Raw genomic sequence first — 19137 nt, forward strand, 5'->3', positions numbered from 1 at the left:
AACTAAAAATGCTTTTCCTAAAAGGTAGACCTGGAAAAGAAAGACTAATGCATCTTTCTCATTACCTTTCAAAAAAAAAAAAAAATGCTTTTCCACTGGCTGTAAATCGCCATTGGGAAAACATATGTTCAACATAGTAGGCCAAAGTTAACCTAAGTTCCAGCACAGAAAATGTTTCCAGCAGATTGACTAGCAATGCGCATTCCTGTTCTTGGTCAGAACTTAACAAAAAGTTATGTATTTAGCATTAAAAGTAAGCTGATTATTAAGCATTACACAAAAAAACAACAAGTTTTAATCATCTTTATTAAAATAGGCTTTTTTTTGCAGAAAGTTTTGATTTACATTTGAAATGTCTAATTCAGAAAAAAAAGCAAACAATCTCAGATGTGATAAAAGCTGAATGGTGTTCAGTATAATAGTTTGCGTTTGAAATATGACTAAGGCTATTGCCACATGTGAGGCGGTTTCTCTGCAGGTCAAGAATTCATCCCTACTCTCTTATACACTTGATGTGCCTGCACCTGGAGCCATTGTGCACACAGGCACAAAGCAGATTTTCAAGCAATGGCTCTGGGTGAATGCATATCAAAAAGCTTTTAGAAGCATAGGGGTGGATTCCTGGCATGTGTTTATCTGCAGGCCAAGAACATGCCACATGTGGCAATGGGTTTAATTGAGAATCATTACCTGCTTCTGAATGTGTACATTTTTTTCATCATTGGACATGCAAAATAACCCCACTGCAGGCTTGGATTAGATGAGAATAACCACTTTTGGTGACCTAAAATGCCTGTCTGGAGAAAACTGATGTACTGGCTGGAAGCTTTCCACCAAGTTAACAATTCACACTCTTTTACAAAGGGTAAAAGCTAAATGTATTGGAGACCATTCTAGGTCAATAAAAAGATTTGTGCAAGCAAACGTAGGACATGAAAAAACACTTAGACCTTACTGATCATTAATGGGTATTTCCTGTCTAAAAACACTTAAGGGCATCACTAAGTGTCTTCCCATTTTAAAATGTGAAGTGATACTGATAGAAACCCATTTGATTGTTCTTTTACCTCTTTTTTTAAATTCAGACACAGTCTAATAGATTAAAAATACAGGATTATGACCTAGGAGCACATCCTAAGAATACTATACATTTATTTATATATATTGCATTATACATAAACAGGGACTGTAATTCCATTTCCTAATTTTTTAAAATCATTCACAGCATAATCATAACTGCTAATTTGTTACTGGCTTTCCAAGTGTATGGTATCCTTTTCTTTACTGCAAATAAAGCCTCCTCCACAAAAACCCCTTTTTTAAGGAAGCATGTCCAGTTCTGCCCAACACCAGCCCTACCAAACTTCAGTAATTACGTAGACCTCTGTAGGCACTTTGCAATATCACACAACTTCTTGAAAACGTTAGATGCTATGGAAACAATTCTGTGCCATGGGCCATATATGCAACTCCCCCCTCCCCCAAAACACCGCTTTTTATAGTGTGCTGGTAGTTGACCTATAGGGAAAAAAAAGAGAAAAAACAAAATATGTAGAGAAAATACATAGAGCTAAATAATTCACAAGTCAGTTCAATAAATCTGACACCTCCATACATATATAGACCCACACATATACAGTATATATTATACAGAAGGCTCAGGGACCTTGGGTTTTCCGAAGATATTTAAAAATTATTAAAATATAAAATAAAGCAAGGAGGATTACCAATATGGATTTAAGTGGCTTAGTTTGGACTGATTGCAAAGTACAGGTATCAGACCCTTTTCGGAACCCCATTATCCAAAAAGTTCCAAATTACGGAAAGCCCATCTCCCATTAGACTCCATTTTAATCATATAATTTACATTTTTAAAAATGGTTCCCTTTTTCTCTGTAATAATAAAACAGTACCTTGTACCAACTAAGATATAATTCATCCTTATTGGAGCCAAAACAATGCTATTGGGTTTAATTACTGTTTACTGTTCTGAAGACCCCTTATACAGAATACCCGAGGCCCCCGAGCATTCTGGATAATGGGTCCCATACCTGTACTGTAATTTATTACTGAGAAAAATTAAATCAATTTTAAAAATTAGATTTGTTTAAAATTGACTCTATAGGAGATTCATGGTTTTCTGGATAACTGATACTATATCTGTATGTACAGTGGTGTGAAAAACTATTTGCCCCCTTCCTGATTTCTTATTCATTTGCATGTTTGTCGCACTTAAATGTTTCTGCTCATCAAAAACCGTTAACTATTAGTCAAAGATAACATAATTGAACACAAAATGCAGTTTTTAAATGAAGGTTTACGTTATTAAGGGAGAAAAAAAAACTTCAAATCTACATGGCCCTGTGTGAAAAAGTGATTGCCCCCCTTGTTAAAAAATAACTTAACTGTGGTTTATCAATTTCAATTTTCAATTTCAATATCAATTTCTGTAGTCACCCCCAGGCCTGATTACTGCCACACCTGTTTCAATCAAGAAATCACTTAAATAGGAGCTACCTGACACAGAGAAGTAGACCAAAAGCACCTCAAAAGCTAGACATCATGCCAAGATCCAAAGAAATTCAGGAACAAATGAGAACAAAAGTAATTGAGATCTATCAGTCTGGTAAAGGTTATAAAGCCATTTCTAAAGCTTTGGGACTCCAGCGAACCACAGTGAGAGCCATTATCCACAAATGGCAAAAACATGGAACAGTGTTGAACCTTCCCAGGAGTGGCCGGCCGACCAAAATTACCCCAAGAGCGCAGAGACAACTCATCCGAGAGGCCACAAAAGACCCCAGGACAACATCTAAAGAACTGCAGGCCTCACTTGCCTCAATTAAGGTCAGTGTTCACGACTCCACCATAAGAAAGAGACTGGGCAAAAACGGCCTGCATGGCAGATTTCCAAGGCGCAAACCACTTTTAAGCAAAAAGAACATTAAGGCTCGTCTCAATTTTGCTAAAAAACATCTCAATGATTGCCAAGACTTTTGGGAAAATACCTTGTGGACCGACGAGACAAAAGTTGAACTTTTTGGAAGGTGTGTGTCCCGTTACATCTGGCGTAAAAGTAACACAGCATTTCAGAAAAAGAACATCATACCAACAGTAAAATATGGTGGTGGTAGTGTGATGGTCTGGGGTTGTTTTGCTGCTTCAGGACCTGGAAAGTTTGCTGTGATAGATAGAACAATGAATTCTACTGTCTACCAAAAAATCCTGAAGGAGAATGTCCGGCCATCTGTTCGTCAACTCAAGCTGAAGCAATCTTGGGTGCTGCAGCAGGACAATGACCCAAAACACACCAGCAAATCCACCTCTGAATGGCTGAAGAAAAACAAAATGAAGACTTTGGAGTGGCCTAGTCAAAGTCCTGACCTGAATCCTATTGAGATGTTGTGGCATGACCTTAAAAAGGCGGTTCATGCTAGAAAACCCTCAAATAAAGCTGAATTACAATAATTCTGCAAAGATGAGTGGGCCAAAATTCCTCCAGAGCGCTGTAAAAGGCTCGTTGCAAGTTATCGCAAACGCTTGATTGCAGTTATTGCTGCTAAGGGTGGCCCAACCAGTTATTAGGTTCAGGGGGCAATTACTTTTTCACACAGGGCCATGTAGGTTTGGATTTTTTTCTCCCTAAATAATAAAAACCCTCATTTAAAAACTGCATTTTGTGTTTACTTGTGTTATCTTTGACTAAAAGTTAAATGTGTTTGATGATCAGAAACATTTTGTGTGACAAACATGCAAAATAATAAGAAATCAGGAAATAGTTTCACACCACTGTATATATAAATATATAATTATATATACTAACACACATACAGGTATAGTATCTGTTATCCAAAAAGTGGATGGATACAGTATGAGTGAATATAAAATGTGTATGGGTTGCCACCTTTTCCTGAAAAAAATACTGGCCTTCCTATATTTTTATCCTCCATTTATAAAATTGGCATCAGGGATTGTTTTTACAAACAAAAAACTGGCCATATTCCCCAACCAATTATGGCCAGCTTAACTAACACTATCTGTAAAGTGTCCACAATCAATAGCAGTATATTGAATAGACAGCAGTAATTTAACACAAATTACATCAAATTACCAAGGTTCTCCCTAAGAGAAATACTGTCAATCAAAAAAAATGTATGTGCTATGGGCCTTAGCAGTACTTTAAAAGCATGCAGGTATTGCCCATTATTTAGGGTAGGGAGTCAGGTGTTACAGGCCTCCACTAACCTTTTTTGGAAAAATCAAATTATGAATTCATGTCTGTGCTCCCAAAATAGCAGGCAAGAAATGTATTCTGCTAAACTTACTAGTGGAAAGTTTTCTACAAAATGATCATTCAGAATTTTTCACTCAAAAAGTGGAAAGGTGGAAGGTTTATATTTACCCAAGCTTAGACTGCAACAAACTGGAATTGTGTGTGTCAAGGTATCTTGAGAAGTGAGTCAAAGCGGTTAGTGGAGAACAAAGAGGCTGAGGAAGAGAGAGATCTGAAACCTGTAGGAGGCAATGTGCTGCCTGTACAACCAATGATGTCCTAAAAAAGAAAAATACATACGTTATTTATATCTAACATTAATACAAAATGTGCAGAAATGCACATTTCACTACTTCTTACTAACCATGCAGGCTGACTAATTGATGTGGACTCTTCAGAGCTTAAAAGTTCCTCACCCCGTTCAAGGATCTGATAAAGCAGTGTGAGTCCAAACTGGAAGAAACAGGGAAAATAAATCAACAAGCTGAAAAGATCAAGGAGGATAAGTCCTATGACAGATTTGTTTTACCCCTGCTGCTTTTACAAAGAGGAGGTCAAAATGCCTGTCTGCCAGACATCACGCTTCTGACAGAGAAACCATGTATAAAATACATGGAAAGATGACAAGCAGATCCACGCTCATGGTCAGTCCTTTTTTAGTTTATATCATCAGAAACAGTGAAAGGGATTCATTGATGGCCTGACCAACATTTTTTCTCTACTAAAGCAGAGCAGTGGTCAAAACATGTGCTAATAGCCTAATGGGGTGAGCACTGTTACTTCTAAGAAAAAACAAACCTGAACTGTACATTCCTTAAACAGAGCTTAGTCAAAAAAAAAAAAACGTTCACATGTTGTTACACAAATAAGACTATCATACTCTGCAGTGCAGCTTAAAGGAACAGTAACACTAAAAAATTAAAGAGCTTTAAAGTAATAAAAATATAATGCACTGTTGCCCTGCACTGGTAAAACTGGTGTGTTTGCTACAGTAACACTACTATAATTTATATAATAAGCTGCTGTGTAGCCACGGGGGCAGCCATTCAAGCTGGAAAAAAGGCACAGGTTACATAGCAGATAACAGATAAGTTCTGTAGAATACAATAGTGTTCATCTGCTATGTGCCTGTGCCTTTTCTTCTTTGAATGGCTGCCTCCATGGCTACATAGCAGCTTATTTATATATATTATAGTAGACTTTCTGAAGTAAACACACAACTTTTACCAGCAGCACATTATATTTTAGTTACTTTTATACACTTTCATTTTTTGGTGTTACTGTTCCTTTAATACCCTGAGCCTCCAACTGATATTGATAATTGCTATGTCTTACTGCTACCACCATGGCAAGCTCTAATGTAGTCAGATCCTAAACAATTAGACTTCAGAGAAGGACATTGTTGTAGTTTAGTCTAATGCTCATTTAAATATGGGAGAATAGGAAATATTCCTAATTATAGCCAGCTACAAGGAACAGCTACTTAACTTCTTGCATATTGTTTGAATATATAAACAGAGTTTCTTTACAAGCAAGTGCAGATTCTATTTTTTAAAAATTGTATTTAATAGTTCACTGTGATGTTGGTATAGCTTCTTTTGGCATATCTGGCATAAAATGTATAGACAAGCAGTATAAATAGTACATGAATGAAACTGTAAACAAGCCTAACTTGCAACACTTGCCTTGTTCTGCAATATAAAAGACAGCTGGTGCTGTGATGTGGTGCCACATAAATTCTGCAGTAAAGATATTAATGCAGGTAACGAGAGTTGACAAAGCACAAGTGAGCAGGCTGCAGCCAGACATTGTAATACCTTTAGGAAAGAAAAAATATTTTAAGGATGACAGACTGCAAACAAATGGATACATTCTGGCATTTAATTATTTATTTTTGTCTCAAGAATTAAAGGGTCTTCAAATAAGCATGCTTTTCTGTGCAAGGCATATTGTACATGAATAAACCAAGGCAGTCACTGTTTGCAATACTAAAAGTCATGGTTGGATTGAACCATTCCTTTGGCCTAAACATTAAATTGCAAAAATCTGGTATCCACCTCAATATATCACAAATTTAAAATAAGTGGGTTTCCGACTATGATGGGAAAAAGAATATTGCTCAGTGAGGCTCTCATTTTATTGTTCATTTTTATTACTACTTATTAGGCCCTCTCTTACTTATATTCCAAACTCTTATTCAAACCACTTCTGGGTTGCTAGGATCTCCAGAGGCCCTAATGTTGTGTGCAGCATACACAGTGTTATATAAATAAATAAATGATGATGATGATAATAGAAGTCTGAGGCCCACAGCACTGTTGCCATTCTCCCTGTACATGGATGCAAGAGAAAAAGACTTTTCAAATTGTGGTTAGTTTAAAATTCCTCAACATGCACCATCCATCAATGAAAGAATGATCTGTGACAGAATCTGCCATATTTATATTCATGCATATATTCAGCAAGTAACAGTGTGTGTATCAGACTTGCACTATCCATTCATTACATTAACATTCCACAGCATAGAGTATAGGAAGGAAGAATTATAAATGCAATAATTCTCTCTTTGATGTAGACACTGATCAACATTTGATCTGAGGAAAAGTTGATTTGTTTAATGCCTATAATTTGTACACCATTCAGATCTCTATTACCGTATATACTTGAGTAAAAGCAGAGTTTATCAGCACCAAAAATGTGCTGAAAAAGTCACCTTCAGCTTATACTCGAGTCGGGTGCAATACAAGATTTATTTTTTTAGTGTGATCCCCTACCAGCGGTTCCTGCTCCCGCCAACCCCACAGACTGCCTGTTCATACTCTTCTGCACACCGCAGTAGTGCCTGGGGTGGAAGTGACATCACGCTCCCCTGCAGGTAATCCCAGCCTCGACTTCTATGTATACATATATAGGTATGTTTTCCGATTGCCATCTTGGAGTCAGGAAGAAATTTTTTTCCCCTCTCCGGCAAATCAGAGAGGCTTAGATGGGGTTTTTTTTTTTTTTTGCTTTCCTCTGGATCAACTAGCAGTTAGGCAGGTTATATATAGGCATTATGGTTGAACGTGATGGACGTACGTCTTTTTTCAACTTAACTTACTATGTATGTTACTATGTTACACAGCCAGCCGGGATTCAAAATATCCGTGTCCCCGCAGTTCCAGTAACCTCAGCTGTCAGTCGCCACACTGCCGCCTCCGATCGTGGTGATTATAAGGTGCGCTACATTGGTAAGCCTACACTGTGTTTCAGTGAATACTAATGTATAAGTGACACGATCGTCACTTGTTCTCCTTCCTTTACCTAAATAAAAACCTGCGCACCCATAACACTCAGCATTACAGGAGGGCTGCAGTTCAGCAATAAAGGTTGTCTTCCTGAAAAGCTTCTTTTTCTTTCTTCTGAGTGTCCTATTATGTCTTAACCTGTCCCATCATTATATATATATATTTTTTTTCCATTATTTTCTGTGATATAACTGACTACTGTTTGTTTTTATTTTTATTTATGTATATTATGTACACGCTTGGAGGTGTTTACTGGCCACTTATATAGTGACATCAGCTGTTTTTTGGCACCAGTGGGTCTTTGTGTGCTGTTTATTCACTTTGAAAAAGGCTATTAATAATTATTATTAATTACCGGTACCGTAATTTGAAGTTACACACATACAGTACAGAACAAAAAAAGAAAAAAAAAAGAAACTTACTACCACCCTAGGCTTATATTCGAGTCAATACATTTTTCCAGTTTTCTTAAGTAAAATTAGGTACCTCAGCTTATATTTGGATCAGCTTATACTCGAGTATATACAGTATGTATTAAAGATGTATGATCTACCTTTTGACACATACCTGTTGACTACAGTATATAGATCAAACACAAAGAAAGTTGAAAGATAGGTTTAGAGAACACAGACTTAAATTATTAAAAAGTGATAAAACCCATGTCTTCTAAAGACATATGCGTGAGAGATATGAATGATGCACAAATAATTGGGAAAACTGAACAAAATCAACAACATTTCCTCAGATCAAAAGTTGACCAATTGTCTACATTACATCTATTATGCTTGGTGCAGGACGCTGTGCCCTCCCCTATTCCTACTGGGGGTGTTGGTGTCACATGCGCTTGCGTCCTCTTTTATGTATGAATCAAATATGTAGGATACACTTCTTCCAGAGCTGCCTGCCACAATACTATTTGATTTTTTTCATGTTTATGATCACCAGATGCTTGATGAAAAGTGTTGAGATTCACACTTTGTTCTGACTATGGGGTCTGATGAGCTGATCTTACAGTGAATTGTACTTATTTATAATAATTTATATAATAAATTGTCTGTTGTAATTTACACTACGGGAGCATGCCCCTCTCTATTTCTTTGTTCATGAGATGTATTATGGCTGATCAATTAATTACAGTTGTAATTACAACATTACTTGTTCTATGTGAAAAAGTTCCCTACTGCATATAATGTCATGGGGAAATTTGCTGTTTTCAATAGTGCTCCACAAGCACAACCCTGCACTAAAATCTGTTTTTAAAAGAGGAAATCGATTTATATTTAAAAAAGGACTTTGATCAAATTTAAATAGAGTGTAAGAAATAGTTTATGTATAAACATTTTCTTAAATTTTGAAGATAATAGATTTATTTTATTTAGAAGATAATAGATTTAATTTATTGTATCAACAGCTCCCTTCAACTTTTTCTATGTCGCTACTGGAAGCCTCCCGAAATCATTGTTGTGGACTCTAGTATTTGATAAGTGACTTCACCAATCATGGAAGCGCTTGAATTCATAAATCCTTTTTCTTTTTCTATGCATTGCTTGTGAAGTTTTCGTGTGACAATCTTTAAGCAGCGTACGTGCTATGAACATCATGCAGGACACAGTGCTGCCTCTACTTTCTTGTGGCTGTTTTCTCAGGATCCTGTATCGACATTGCAATGCATCTTAAAGGAACAGTAACACCAAAAAATGAAAGTGTATAAAAGTAACTAAAATATAATGTGCTGCTGCCCTGCACTGGTAAAAGTTGTGTGTTTACTTCAGAAAGTCTACTATAATTTATATAAATAAGTTGCTATGTAGCCATGGAGGCAGCCATTCAAAGGAGAAAAGGCACAGGCACAAAGCAGATAACAGATAAGTTCTGTAGAATACAATAGTGTTTTATCTGTTATCTGCTATGTAACCTGTGCCTTTTCTCCTTTTTTCCAGCTTGAATGGCTGCCCCCGTGGCTACACAGCAGCTTATTATATAAATTATAGTAGTGTTACTGTAGCAAACACACCAGTTTTACCAGTGCAGGGCAACAGTGTATTATATTTTTATTACTTTAAAGCTCTTTCATTTTTTGGTGTTACTGTTCCTTTAAGCACATGCAAAACCAACTGTTTCCGCACTGTGCCCTGCATGATGTTTATAACAGACACAGTGTTCAATGTCACAGGAAATTTTTTCAAGAAATGGATAAAAAAAAAAGGGGGGGGCGGGGAGGATTTGTTAATACAAGTGCTCTCACTATTAGTGGAATCATCAAAGATTGAGTTGGTGACAGTGATTCTGGTAGGGTGCCAGTAGCAAAGCAGAAAGGTTGGAGAGAGCTGTGGACATAGTGAAATTCTATTATCTTTACAATTGGTACAGAATATAAAAAAAAAAAATATATATATATATATATATATATATATATATATATATATATATGCTGAGTGCAGCAACGGAGATTGGCCTAAAAACAAGTGCTTTTTGCCTTTGGATGCTCAATCTGCTTCAATCCACCTGCTTTTATTAAGCAGTAGGAGAGACGCAGATCATACACCCCTTCTGTCTTCACCCTAAAATGTTTCTTCCACTGGTGGAATTTCCCGCTAAACACTTTGGGGCACATTTACTAATCCACGAACGTCTGAAAAGCACCCGAATGCGTTTTTTTCGTAATGATCGGTATTTTGCGATGTTTTCGTAAATTGTCGCGACAATTTACGAAAAAGACGTAACAGCTACAGCTAGCGAGTTGTAATGGCTACGAAAAAGTTGCGACAATTTACAAAAAAAAGTAACAGCGACGAAAAAAAATCGCAAAAAATCCGAAACAGTCGCAAAATGTTCGTTTCCAATCCGAATTTTTCCCATTCGGATTCGTGGATTAGTAAATGTGCCCCTTTGTGTTTTTAACATTAAAACGAAAAGTTTGTTCGTACAAAAGCATAAATGTTTACAATGAGAATATTTTTGGAATGTGTTGGTGCTTTTTAAATATCTAATAATAAAAAAATAACCAATAATCAATGAATTAAAAATGAATAAACAAGTTGTATAACCTCTTTTGTCAACAAAAAAGAAAAATGGCAAATGTTATTTTAGAACTGTTTGGTACAGCTGCTGCAGAGTGCTGAATCCATATCAGCAACACATACCTAGCTTATACCTCTACCAAACCTCTTCATTTTATTATATAATTATTCTTGGTCAAAAGGGCTCTGGGACAAATGTCACATTGCCTGCCTTGCTCTCAATACAGAATTTTCATTGCAGCTTGGATTGTGCACGCATCTCTAAATGGTATATTGAGCCGTCAGCAGGATTGGACAGTCTTTATTTAATTCTTTCTCATGGCTACATGGTGCATTTACAGAACAGTGATCAGAGCTGCGAAAAATTCTGGCGTGAACATCTCAAACTAAGAAAAATCTGGAAAAGTATTTTTTCCTACAGCTCCTCTGCCCACCACTGAAAATATGATTATTAGCTTCTGCCTATAGATAAGCTTTAGAGACACAAGCAGGGCACATGCCTTTAACCCTTTAAGTGCCGCATTCTCACAAAACAAAAATGTGTAAAAAAATTATTTTTACTGTGATGTACAAAACTGCAATACTTCATTAGAATGATGAGACTAGGATTTTAGTTTTGGCATTAGAGTTTATTTGGTATATTTGGAGAAAAAAAAAAGGTATGTATTATAAGCAATTAGTAGAATGTATAGCAAAGCTTGTAGAGTATGGCAGCATATATTTCTTAGGGAGGGTATTTGCATGGGAGGTTCTGTCTAAACTAGGGTTAACCCACAGGTCACGTGGGTATGGGGCTGGCCCGCACATCACTTGATGGTCGCGGGTGGGTTCGGGTCGAGCTCTTACGCTCTCCCTCCCTGGGAGGGACCCAACACTGCCGGCTTCTTCGTCCAGCTTCTGTATTTATATGCCTGTGTCTGACACACCCGCTCCTTTTGTGACATCATTGCAGGGCAGGTCGGGCGCAGCTCTATTAACAGAGGGGAGAAGCCAGGTTGGGTAGTGTTCGGGTTGGGAGCGGGCGGGTTGGGGTCGGGTGTGGGTCGATTTTTTCTCAACCCACACGTGCTTAAACGGCTAAATTTCACAAAATACATTGAAGTCAATGGGCGACAATTTTTTTTTACCATGCAACTTTTTTTTTTATATAGCCAGTTGGTAGTTTGGGGTAGAAAGAAATATTTACCATTTTGGATATGTTGGAATGTGTACTTTCCAAAACGATATGGTTTTCAGGGGCCACCTTACTTTTTTTTTTTTTTGTGCAGCTTTTACCACACATAAAACTGGTGGTGTGCTTAGGTAAACAAGTCCTGAAATTAATATGCACATGGTATATTTTGAGGTCTCTACAACACATGTACTTGTATAAACCTATGTACATTGTATAAACCTATGCACATTGGGCATCAAACTGTTCAGTAGGCCACTGACATTCATATTTCGAGTGTTTTTTTATGGTAAACTAATGACCTGTAGGATATAAGATGCTACAAAATGGAAGTTTTGAGGTCATTTTAAGAAAATTTGTAAAAATTGCCCATTTTAGGGAAGTTTCACAGCTTGGTAGAAAGACGTGTACCATTTAGATTTGTGTAGTTGCTAAAAATATATGGCTTTCTAGAGTGAAAAAATGTTTTTGACCTTACCCCACATTAAATATTGTAAACACAGATTTTGCAGTAGCTGAAATGGTCAGAAATGACAGTTATCAAAATCACCAACTTTAAGGAAAGCTTTGTGGCTTTCTACCCCATATAAAACTATTTAAATTTGTTGTTTAGCAGCAGCTGAAATGACAGAAATGTTAAGATAATAATGAGTATCTTCATCTGAGGGCTTCTGTATGCCACAAACTTAGTTAAACCCTTTACACATAGGGCATCAATATGCCTTGGTGCATGTGAGGCAGGTGGCCACCACATCAGGTCAGACTTATTGCATGTGCAGACCTGAACTCAGGTCTACCAAGTCTGACATGGTGCAGAGGATTCTTGGGAAGCTGGCTGCGCTCAACCAGTCCAACTTTGGGCTTTAAAGCAACCCATAAAATCATTGGGGGGTTGCCCAACAATTTGGCAGCCCCATATGACTCTACCCATGACTTTTCCCTTGTGATTTAAATGGTAATATAAAAAAAAAAAAATTCCTGATGATAGTATCCCTTTAATATTGCAAACATACATAAAACATAAAGAAGGCTAAAACAGGATTTTATAAGAAAATAATAATAAGAAATACACTGCTATAAAATTGTTGTATACCTGATCTTGTAGATCCTTCTTGATAAGAAAAAGCAGGTTGTGCGCCATAACAGAAAGAACAGCTGCAGCCAACTGCAAAGGCAGCAATGGAAGTATTCTGGCTATCATTCTCTTTCCTTTCCGAATGCACATGATCTGCACAAACTGTTCTTCTGCTACTCTGTGAAAATAGGTAATGAAAAAAACAGATGTGTTTTTAAAACTCCATTAAACAAACATTTGCACAAAGTCCATTAAACTGGGCAACCTTTCTCTCTCTGTTTACTGGAAACACCATAATGTTTTGGCAGTTTAGGTCTAGGGCCCATTGAGATGACAAATACCTCCTTTGCAGAGTTAGTACAGATGAACATGTTTATAAAAAAAATAAATAAATAAATTACGGGTGGGCGATATCAGGCTAATTCGTTCGTTTGGCCCTGGGGCCAAACAATCAAATTAAAACGACGGGTATAGGAAAAGTCGGATCGGTGACCTCATCCAACTAAATTTTTTAACCTGCCCGATTGATATCCAGCCGATTTCAGGCCAGATATCGGTCGGACAGGCCCGTCGTTGGTGCCCCCACACAGGCCAATTAGCTGCCGAATCGGTCTAAGGCACTGATGTCAGAAGCTACAATCGGCCCGTGTATGGCCACCTTAAATGAGAAGGAACGGCAAAGTTTATAAATGGTACCATTAAATAGTGCTACTATTGATAAAGAAAAACGCTTTTGGCTCTATTATAGCAAGAAAAACGTATAAAATCTTACTTTAAAGTTTCAGGTCGATGTAAAGAATGGCGCAGCCATCTTGGATGTGGTATGCCCACTTTGTTTCCTTCAGCATCTACTCTGCGCATGCGCAACCTTCCTCCCCCCTGCCTAGGCGCACGTCCTTCCGTGCGCATAAACAACATTCCCTCCCCCAGCCTTGCTCACTCCTTGAGCCGCCGGTTCGCTTCTGTTTACTGGCGACACCATAGCAATGGACGCATGCTAATGGTGCGCAGTGAACGCTCGTTGAAGAGGGGATATGCGCATGCGCCGCCTCGCTGCTACAGTCCTATGGTCCCTGCAGGAGCGATGCATTATGGGAACTTTATTTACACAGGTCAGCGCTTTTTTTTCATGTTCAGCTGCAGAACTTCTGAAGCATCGCAATATGGGGAGACTTAAGGGCACGTGTGATACAACTGAAGGTAAGCCTGCATTCTGAGATTAACTCATAGTTAGCCTTTCCTTCTCCTTTAACTGTCTCACTTGCCATTGGAGCAGTCAAACATTAGTTGCTGCAAGTGTTTGCTCTTGTGGAATGCAGGGGAAATGGTGCTGTATACTGACTGAAATTGTATGAATGGAGTTGAGATGTGTTTACTTGTAGATAAGTTAGCTGTGGGACCTCTGCTCCCACTGGTCCAGCCAATACCATTAATCACATTTGCAGATTGCTCCCTTGTCTGGCAGCCTTGGCCAAACAGATCTACAGATTTCCACAGGGGCAAGTAAAAAAAGCTGTCAAATGAATCATGTAAACCAGTGCTGTCCAACTTCTGCGGTGCCGAGGGCCGGAATTTCTCTAGCATACATGGTGGAGGGCTGCTAATGGAAGCCCATTTTGACCACTCCCCTTTTTGAAACCACACCCACTTCAAACCACACCTATTTTATCACAATGGTGGTAGCACAGCAAAATCCCAAATGCTTGGTCCTTACTGTGGGGATATCAACCGTCATTCATATGTGAAAGAATTATATGATGTCATATTAAGATTATACCCTTACATTCCATATGCCTCCTCCTCTCCTGTAGATAGCACAGCAACCCCCAGTACATAATTACACACCTTAGGGACCATTTAATGGCTATTTCCAACTGCTAATAAACTCCCACAACAAACCCCTGCCAGGTTCACCTCCCACAAGCAGCATAGGTCAAGCAGAGTATGGCACACACAGGCAGCACTCTGCCTTCCCTATGCTGCCTGTATGTGCCATACTCTGCCTGCCCTACCCTGCCTGTGTGTGCCATACTCTGCCTGTCCTATGCTGTCTGTGTGTGCCCTACTCTGCCTGCCCTACCCTGCCTGTGTGTGCCATACTCTGCCTGTCCTATGCTGCCTGTGTGTGTCATACTCTGCCTGCCCTACCCTGCCTGTGTGTGCCATACTCTACCTGCCCTATGCTGCCTGTGTGTGCCATACTCTACCTTCCCTATGCTGCCTGTGTGTGCCATACTCTGCCTGCCCTACCCTGCCTGTGTGTGCCATACTCTACCTGCCCTATGCTGCCTGTGTGTGCCATACTCTACCTGCCCTATGCTGCCTGTGTGTGCCATACTCTGCCTGCCCTACCCTGCCTGTGTGTGCCATACTCTACCTGCCTTATGCTGGCTGTGTGTGCCATACCCTGCCTGCCCTTAGCTGCCTGTGTGTGCCATACTCTACCTGCCTTATGCTGCCTGTGTGTGCCCTACTCTGCCTGCCCTACCCTGCCTGTGTGTACCATACCCTCCCTGCCCTATGCTGCCTGTGTGTGCCATACACACAGGCAGCATAGTCCAGGCAGTACCTACATTGGTACCTACAGTACCTATGTCTGAGGTGTGAACAGGTGAACAATGGAGGTAATTACAGCCTGAGCCTGAGGTGTGAACATTGCAGGGGTTGAACAATGCAGGTATTAAAAGGTGTGAACAACACAGGGGATTACATTTTTAAACAATACAGGAGGATTCCAGCCTGAATCTGAGGTGAGAACCATGCAGGGGGCCAGTTAATCTCAGTACTGATACCATTTAAAGCTTACACAAAGGTAAGCCATCAAAGCAGCCTGACAGGTGGGGGGCCACACAGAGGGAGGTCACGGGCTGCCAGTTGGACAGCACTGATGTAAACAATAAAAAGACGATCAGCAGCAGAGTGAATTAGAAGAAAAAGGTTGTTTCCATGTTCCTCCTACACTTACACTGGACTGTAGTAGGTACAGGTATAGGACCAGTTATCCAGAATGCTAGGGACCAAGGGTATTCCGGATAAGGGGTCTTTTCGTAATTGGGATCTTCATACCTTAAGTCTACTAAGAAATCAATAAAACATTAATTAAACCCAATAGGATTATTTTACATTCAGTAAGGATTAATTATATATTAGTTGGGATCAAATACAAAGCACTGGTTTATATTTACAGAGAAAAGGGAAATCAATTTTAAAAATCTGAATGATTTGATTAAAATGGAGTCTATGGGAGACAGGCTTTCCGTAATTCAGAGCTTTCTGGATATCGGGTTTCCGGATAACGGATCCCATACCTGTATTAGAAAATTTGTTACATATTAACCATGGGGCAGAACAAAGGAAGATTCGAGCTCAAGTGTACTCGTTAGAAATGACACTATGCACTATACCTGCAGCTTTACTAGTTACCCACCATAAAAACTGAAGTGACTATCATAAACCAAATTGACACGCTCCAATGTCTGAGTGTACAAAGTAGACTAGTTTGTCACACACAACATGACCACAACCATATCTGTATCTACATTTCATACCGGCCCAACACCCAAATAACCGAAAGTGCATACCCACTATCAGATTCAATCACAAGGCTCTGTTCATATCAGTTGGAAACGAGAGGGGTACTGACATGACTCTAACATGCAGTAATAGAGCAAAGAGAGACTGCAGCTTCAAAATTTAATACAAACAAACTTTTTGTGTTGAAAACAGCATAGGATTGCTATCAAGGGATATAATTTTTTTTTTTTATTATCTCACCGTTCTCCAACTTCTTTTCCTCTTAGTGTGTCACAGAGCTGCTGCAATTTCTGCTTACGCTCCTCATTCATAACCTCTTGTTCAGCCTCTTCACAACATAGTGTAAATCTTCTTTCAAAATCTTCCAAGTCCAAAAGTAAAGAAAACATCTGAACAAAGAGGAAAAATTATTAAGACCCAAATTTTTATTTTTAAATATAAAATGTCAAAGCCATACATTTTGGAATTAGCTAACAAGAAAATATTAAACCAAAAGAAAACAAAAAACTATATTTTCCAACAGGAGTAAAATTAACATTTTCAAAAGATTCACAATTTAAAAAGTAAACCCTGCGTATTGCAATCAACGTTTTATGTTTCAATGGTTTTAGTGAAATTTTCAAAAATTTTAACACATAAAGGTACACATTTCCACCATTATAACAGAAGAAATTACATATCTGCATGTTACATTAAAACATTGCATATACTTTTCAATCTTTTCAATGTGTTGTTGGGTATCCTGATCAACTTTTAGCGAACTATCTGCAAAACTATCCCAGCCCCAGTTCAAGTGACTTCAAAGCTGAAAACTGAAATGAGTCCCAACAGTTTGCCAATGCAGCAATTACAAAACTATGAGCTTCATAGGTCTCAAATGCTCTATTTACCGTATATACTCGAGTATAAGCCGATCCGAATATAAGCCGAGGTACCTAATTTTACCTAAGAAAACTGGAAAAACTTATTGACTCGAGTATAAGCCTAGGGTGGGAAATGCAGCAGCAGTTTTAATAATCAAAATAAATACCAATAAATTACATTAATTGAGGCATCAGTGGGGTATATGTTTTTCAATATTTATTTCAAAGTAAAACAGTAAACTAGCTCTGTAAGTGGAGAAGAGGGTCAACAAAAACAATAGGAGTACTACCCCACGCTCATTGCACATTGGCAAACTGGCTGCAGACCCAGTCCTGGAGGAGATGTAAGGGGAAATAAGTATTGCTAGTGGGAGCCTAGGCCAGGGCACTGGAGCGTCTGGTTGCAGGTGGCCTAATTTGCACACAAAGGAGAGAGGGTGCTAGTTTAGAGGGACCCATGGCACCCGATTCGAGTATAAGCAGAGGGTGACTTTTTCAGCACGTTTTGGGTGCTGAAAAACTAGGCTTATATTTGAGTATATACAGTACTTATGCTACAAACCTTACAGAGCAGCAAATCCAAAAATCGCGAACACTGATCCTTGGGACATTACGCTACAAATCAAATACCCTGAGCACTTAAAGCATCCTGGTTTCTGTACAGCCCCTAACTAGGTGCTAGGGATTTTAAGCCTACAGGTCAACCTTTTCATAAGGAGGTCACACAGATTTTTAGCCCTCCTGTGAACCCATAATGGGCCTTTAAATGCTCAAAAAGATAAAAGTCTGGTCTGATTTGACAATTTCCCATCTGTTAGCAATAGCAGTTTGTATAAAAAATCCTTTTGTCTGAAAATGTACTGGAAAATAAAGGAGCAACTAAGCTGATAAAATGTAGACAATCATATGAAAAAGTTTGGGAACCCCTCTCAGCCTGCATAATAATTTACTCTACTTTCAACAAAAAAGGTATCAGTGGTATGTCTTTCATTTCCCAGTAACATCTGAGTACTGGGGTGTATTCTGAACAAAGATGTTTAGTAAAGGGGAGCTGAAGTGCCTCCTTACTTCCACATTTGCCAATGCACCATCCACTGGCAAATACAGGGCATCAACAGTATTTTTCAGTATGGCCGATCTCTGAAACTTCCAATATCCACAGTATATGAATATAATTAACGAAAAAGTCGCAAAAAAAAATACGCACAGTATGAAAACTTAAACAAATGCGTTTTTTTTGTATTCAGTTTCAAAACGTACTTTAATGAATGTCACCCTATGTGTTTAAAACATATGTCAATATATACTACTATGTTTTCATAATGAAGTAAAACTGTGTGCGGAGTGCTGCTGCAGCCTTTGGTATGAAATGCCTCCTCAGGCTGTAAACTTGGAGCATGTGCATTCTCTTTTTGAATCACCTCTAGGGAAAAATAAATTACATAATTTTAAAACAGAGATACCTAGAAGTTAGGCAGGATTTATTTCTTCACTATTTTCTTTCACTGTGCTTTTAAATTGCCATAGATTGCCTGATAAACAAGCCCTAAGTAAATCAGGCAAAATAGGAATGACCTACATTCGAAGAAGGTAAAACACACATACCTTTTCAATAGTCACAAGCGTTTGGCGTTTTTTATCTCGCACCTGCTTCTCTCTGGTTTCCTGTAAAATAAAAGAATAAAAAAAATGGGCATGGATACCCCGGAGGGAAAAAAAAAGGTTACTGAAAAATACTTACATCTTCATCAGAACGTGATGTTGCCACAGCATCAATCATCTTTCGAGGGTTGTTTACACTAGAAACTGTAAGCTTTCCAAGTGATCCTTCGAACTGCACTGAGTAGATAAGTGACAACAGGTTAAAACAGAAAAGACTTATGTTCCAGCACATATTAGAGGGGAAAAAGTGGT

General features: G+C 38.5%; 1 protein-coding gene across 1 annotated transcript in view; it reads right to left on the reverse strand.

Annotated features, from left to right (window-relative positions):
* Positions 1-289: 289 nt before the first annotated feature.
* Positions 290-19137, reverse strand: part of patl1 (protein associated with topoisomerase II homolog 1) — a 94807-nt gene continuing 75959 nt past the window's right edge. The window contains exons 12-18 of the mRNA NM_001102823.1: positions 18829-19062; positions 16601-16749; positions 12845-13004; positions 5959-6090; positions 4638-4726; positions 4403-4552; positions 290-1518 (exon numbers count right to left, since the gene is read on the reverse strand). Coding sequence (NP_001096293.1) covers positions 18947-19062 — 116 coding nt within the window. The 3' untranslated portion in view covers positions 290-1518; positions 4403-4552; positions 4638-4726; ... (2 more) ...; positions 16601-16749; positions 18829-18946. The remainder of the gene's footprint in view (positions 1519-4402; positions 4553-4637; positions 4727-5958; positions 6091-12844; positions 13005-16600; positions 16750-18828; positions 19063-19137) is intronic.

This window comes from Xenopus tropicalis, chromosome 7 (genome assembly GCF_000004195.4).
Source record: "Xenopus tropicalis strain Nigerian chromosome 7, UCB_Xtro_10.0, whole genome shotgun sequence".
In the NCBI taxonomy this organism is placed as follows: domain Eukaryota; kingdom Metazoa; phylum Chordata; class Amphibia; order Anura; family Pipidae; genus Xenopus; species Xenopus tropicalis.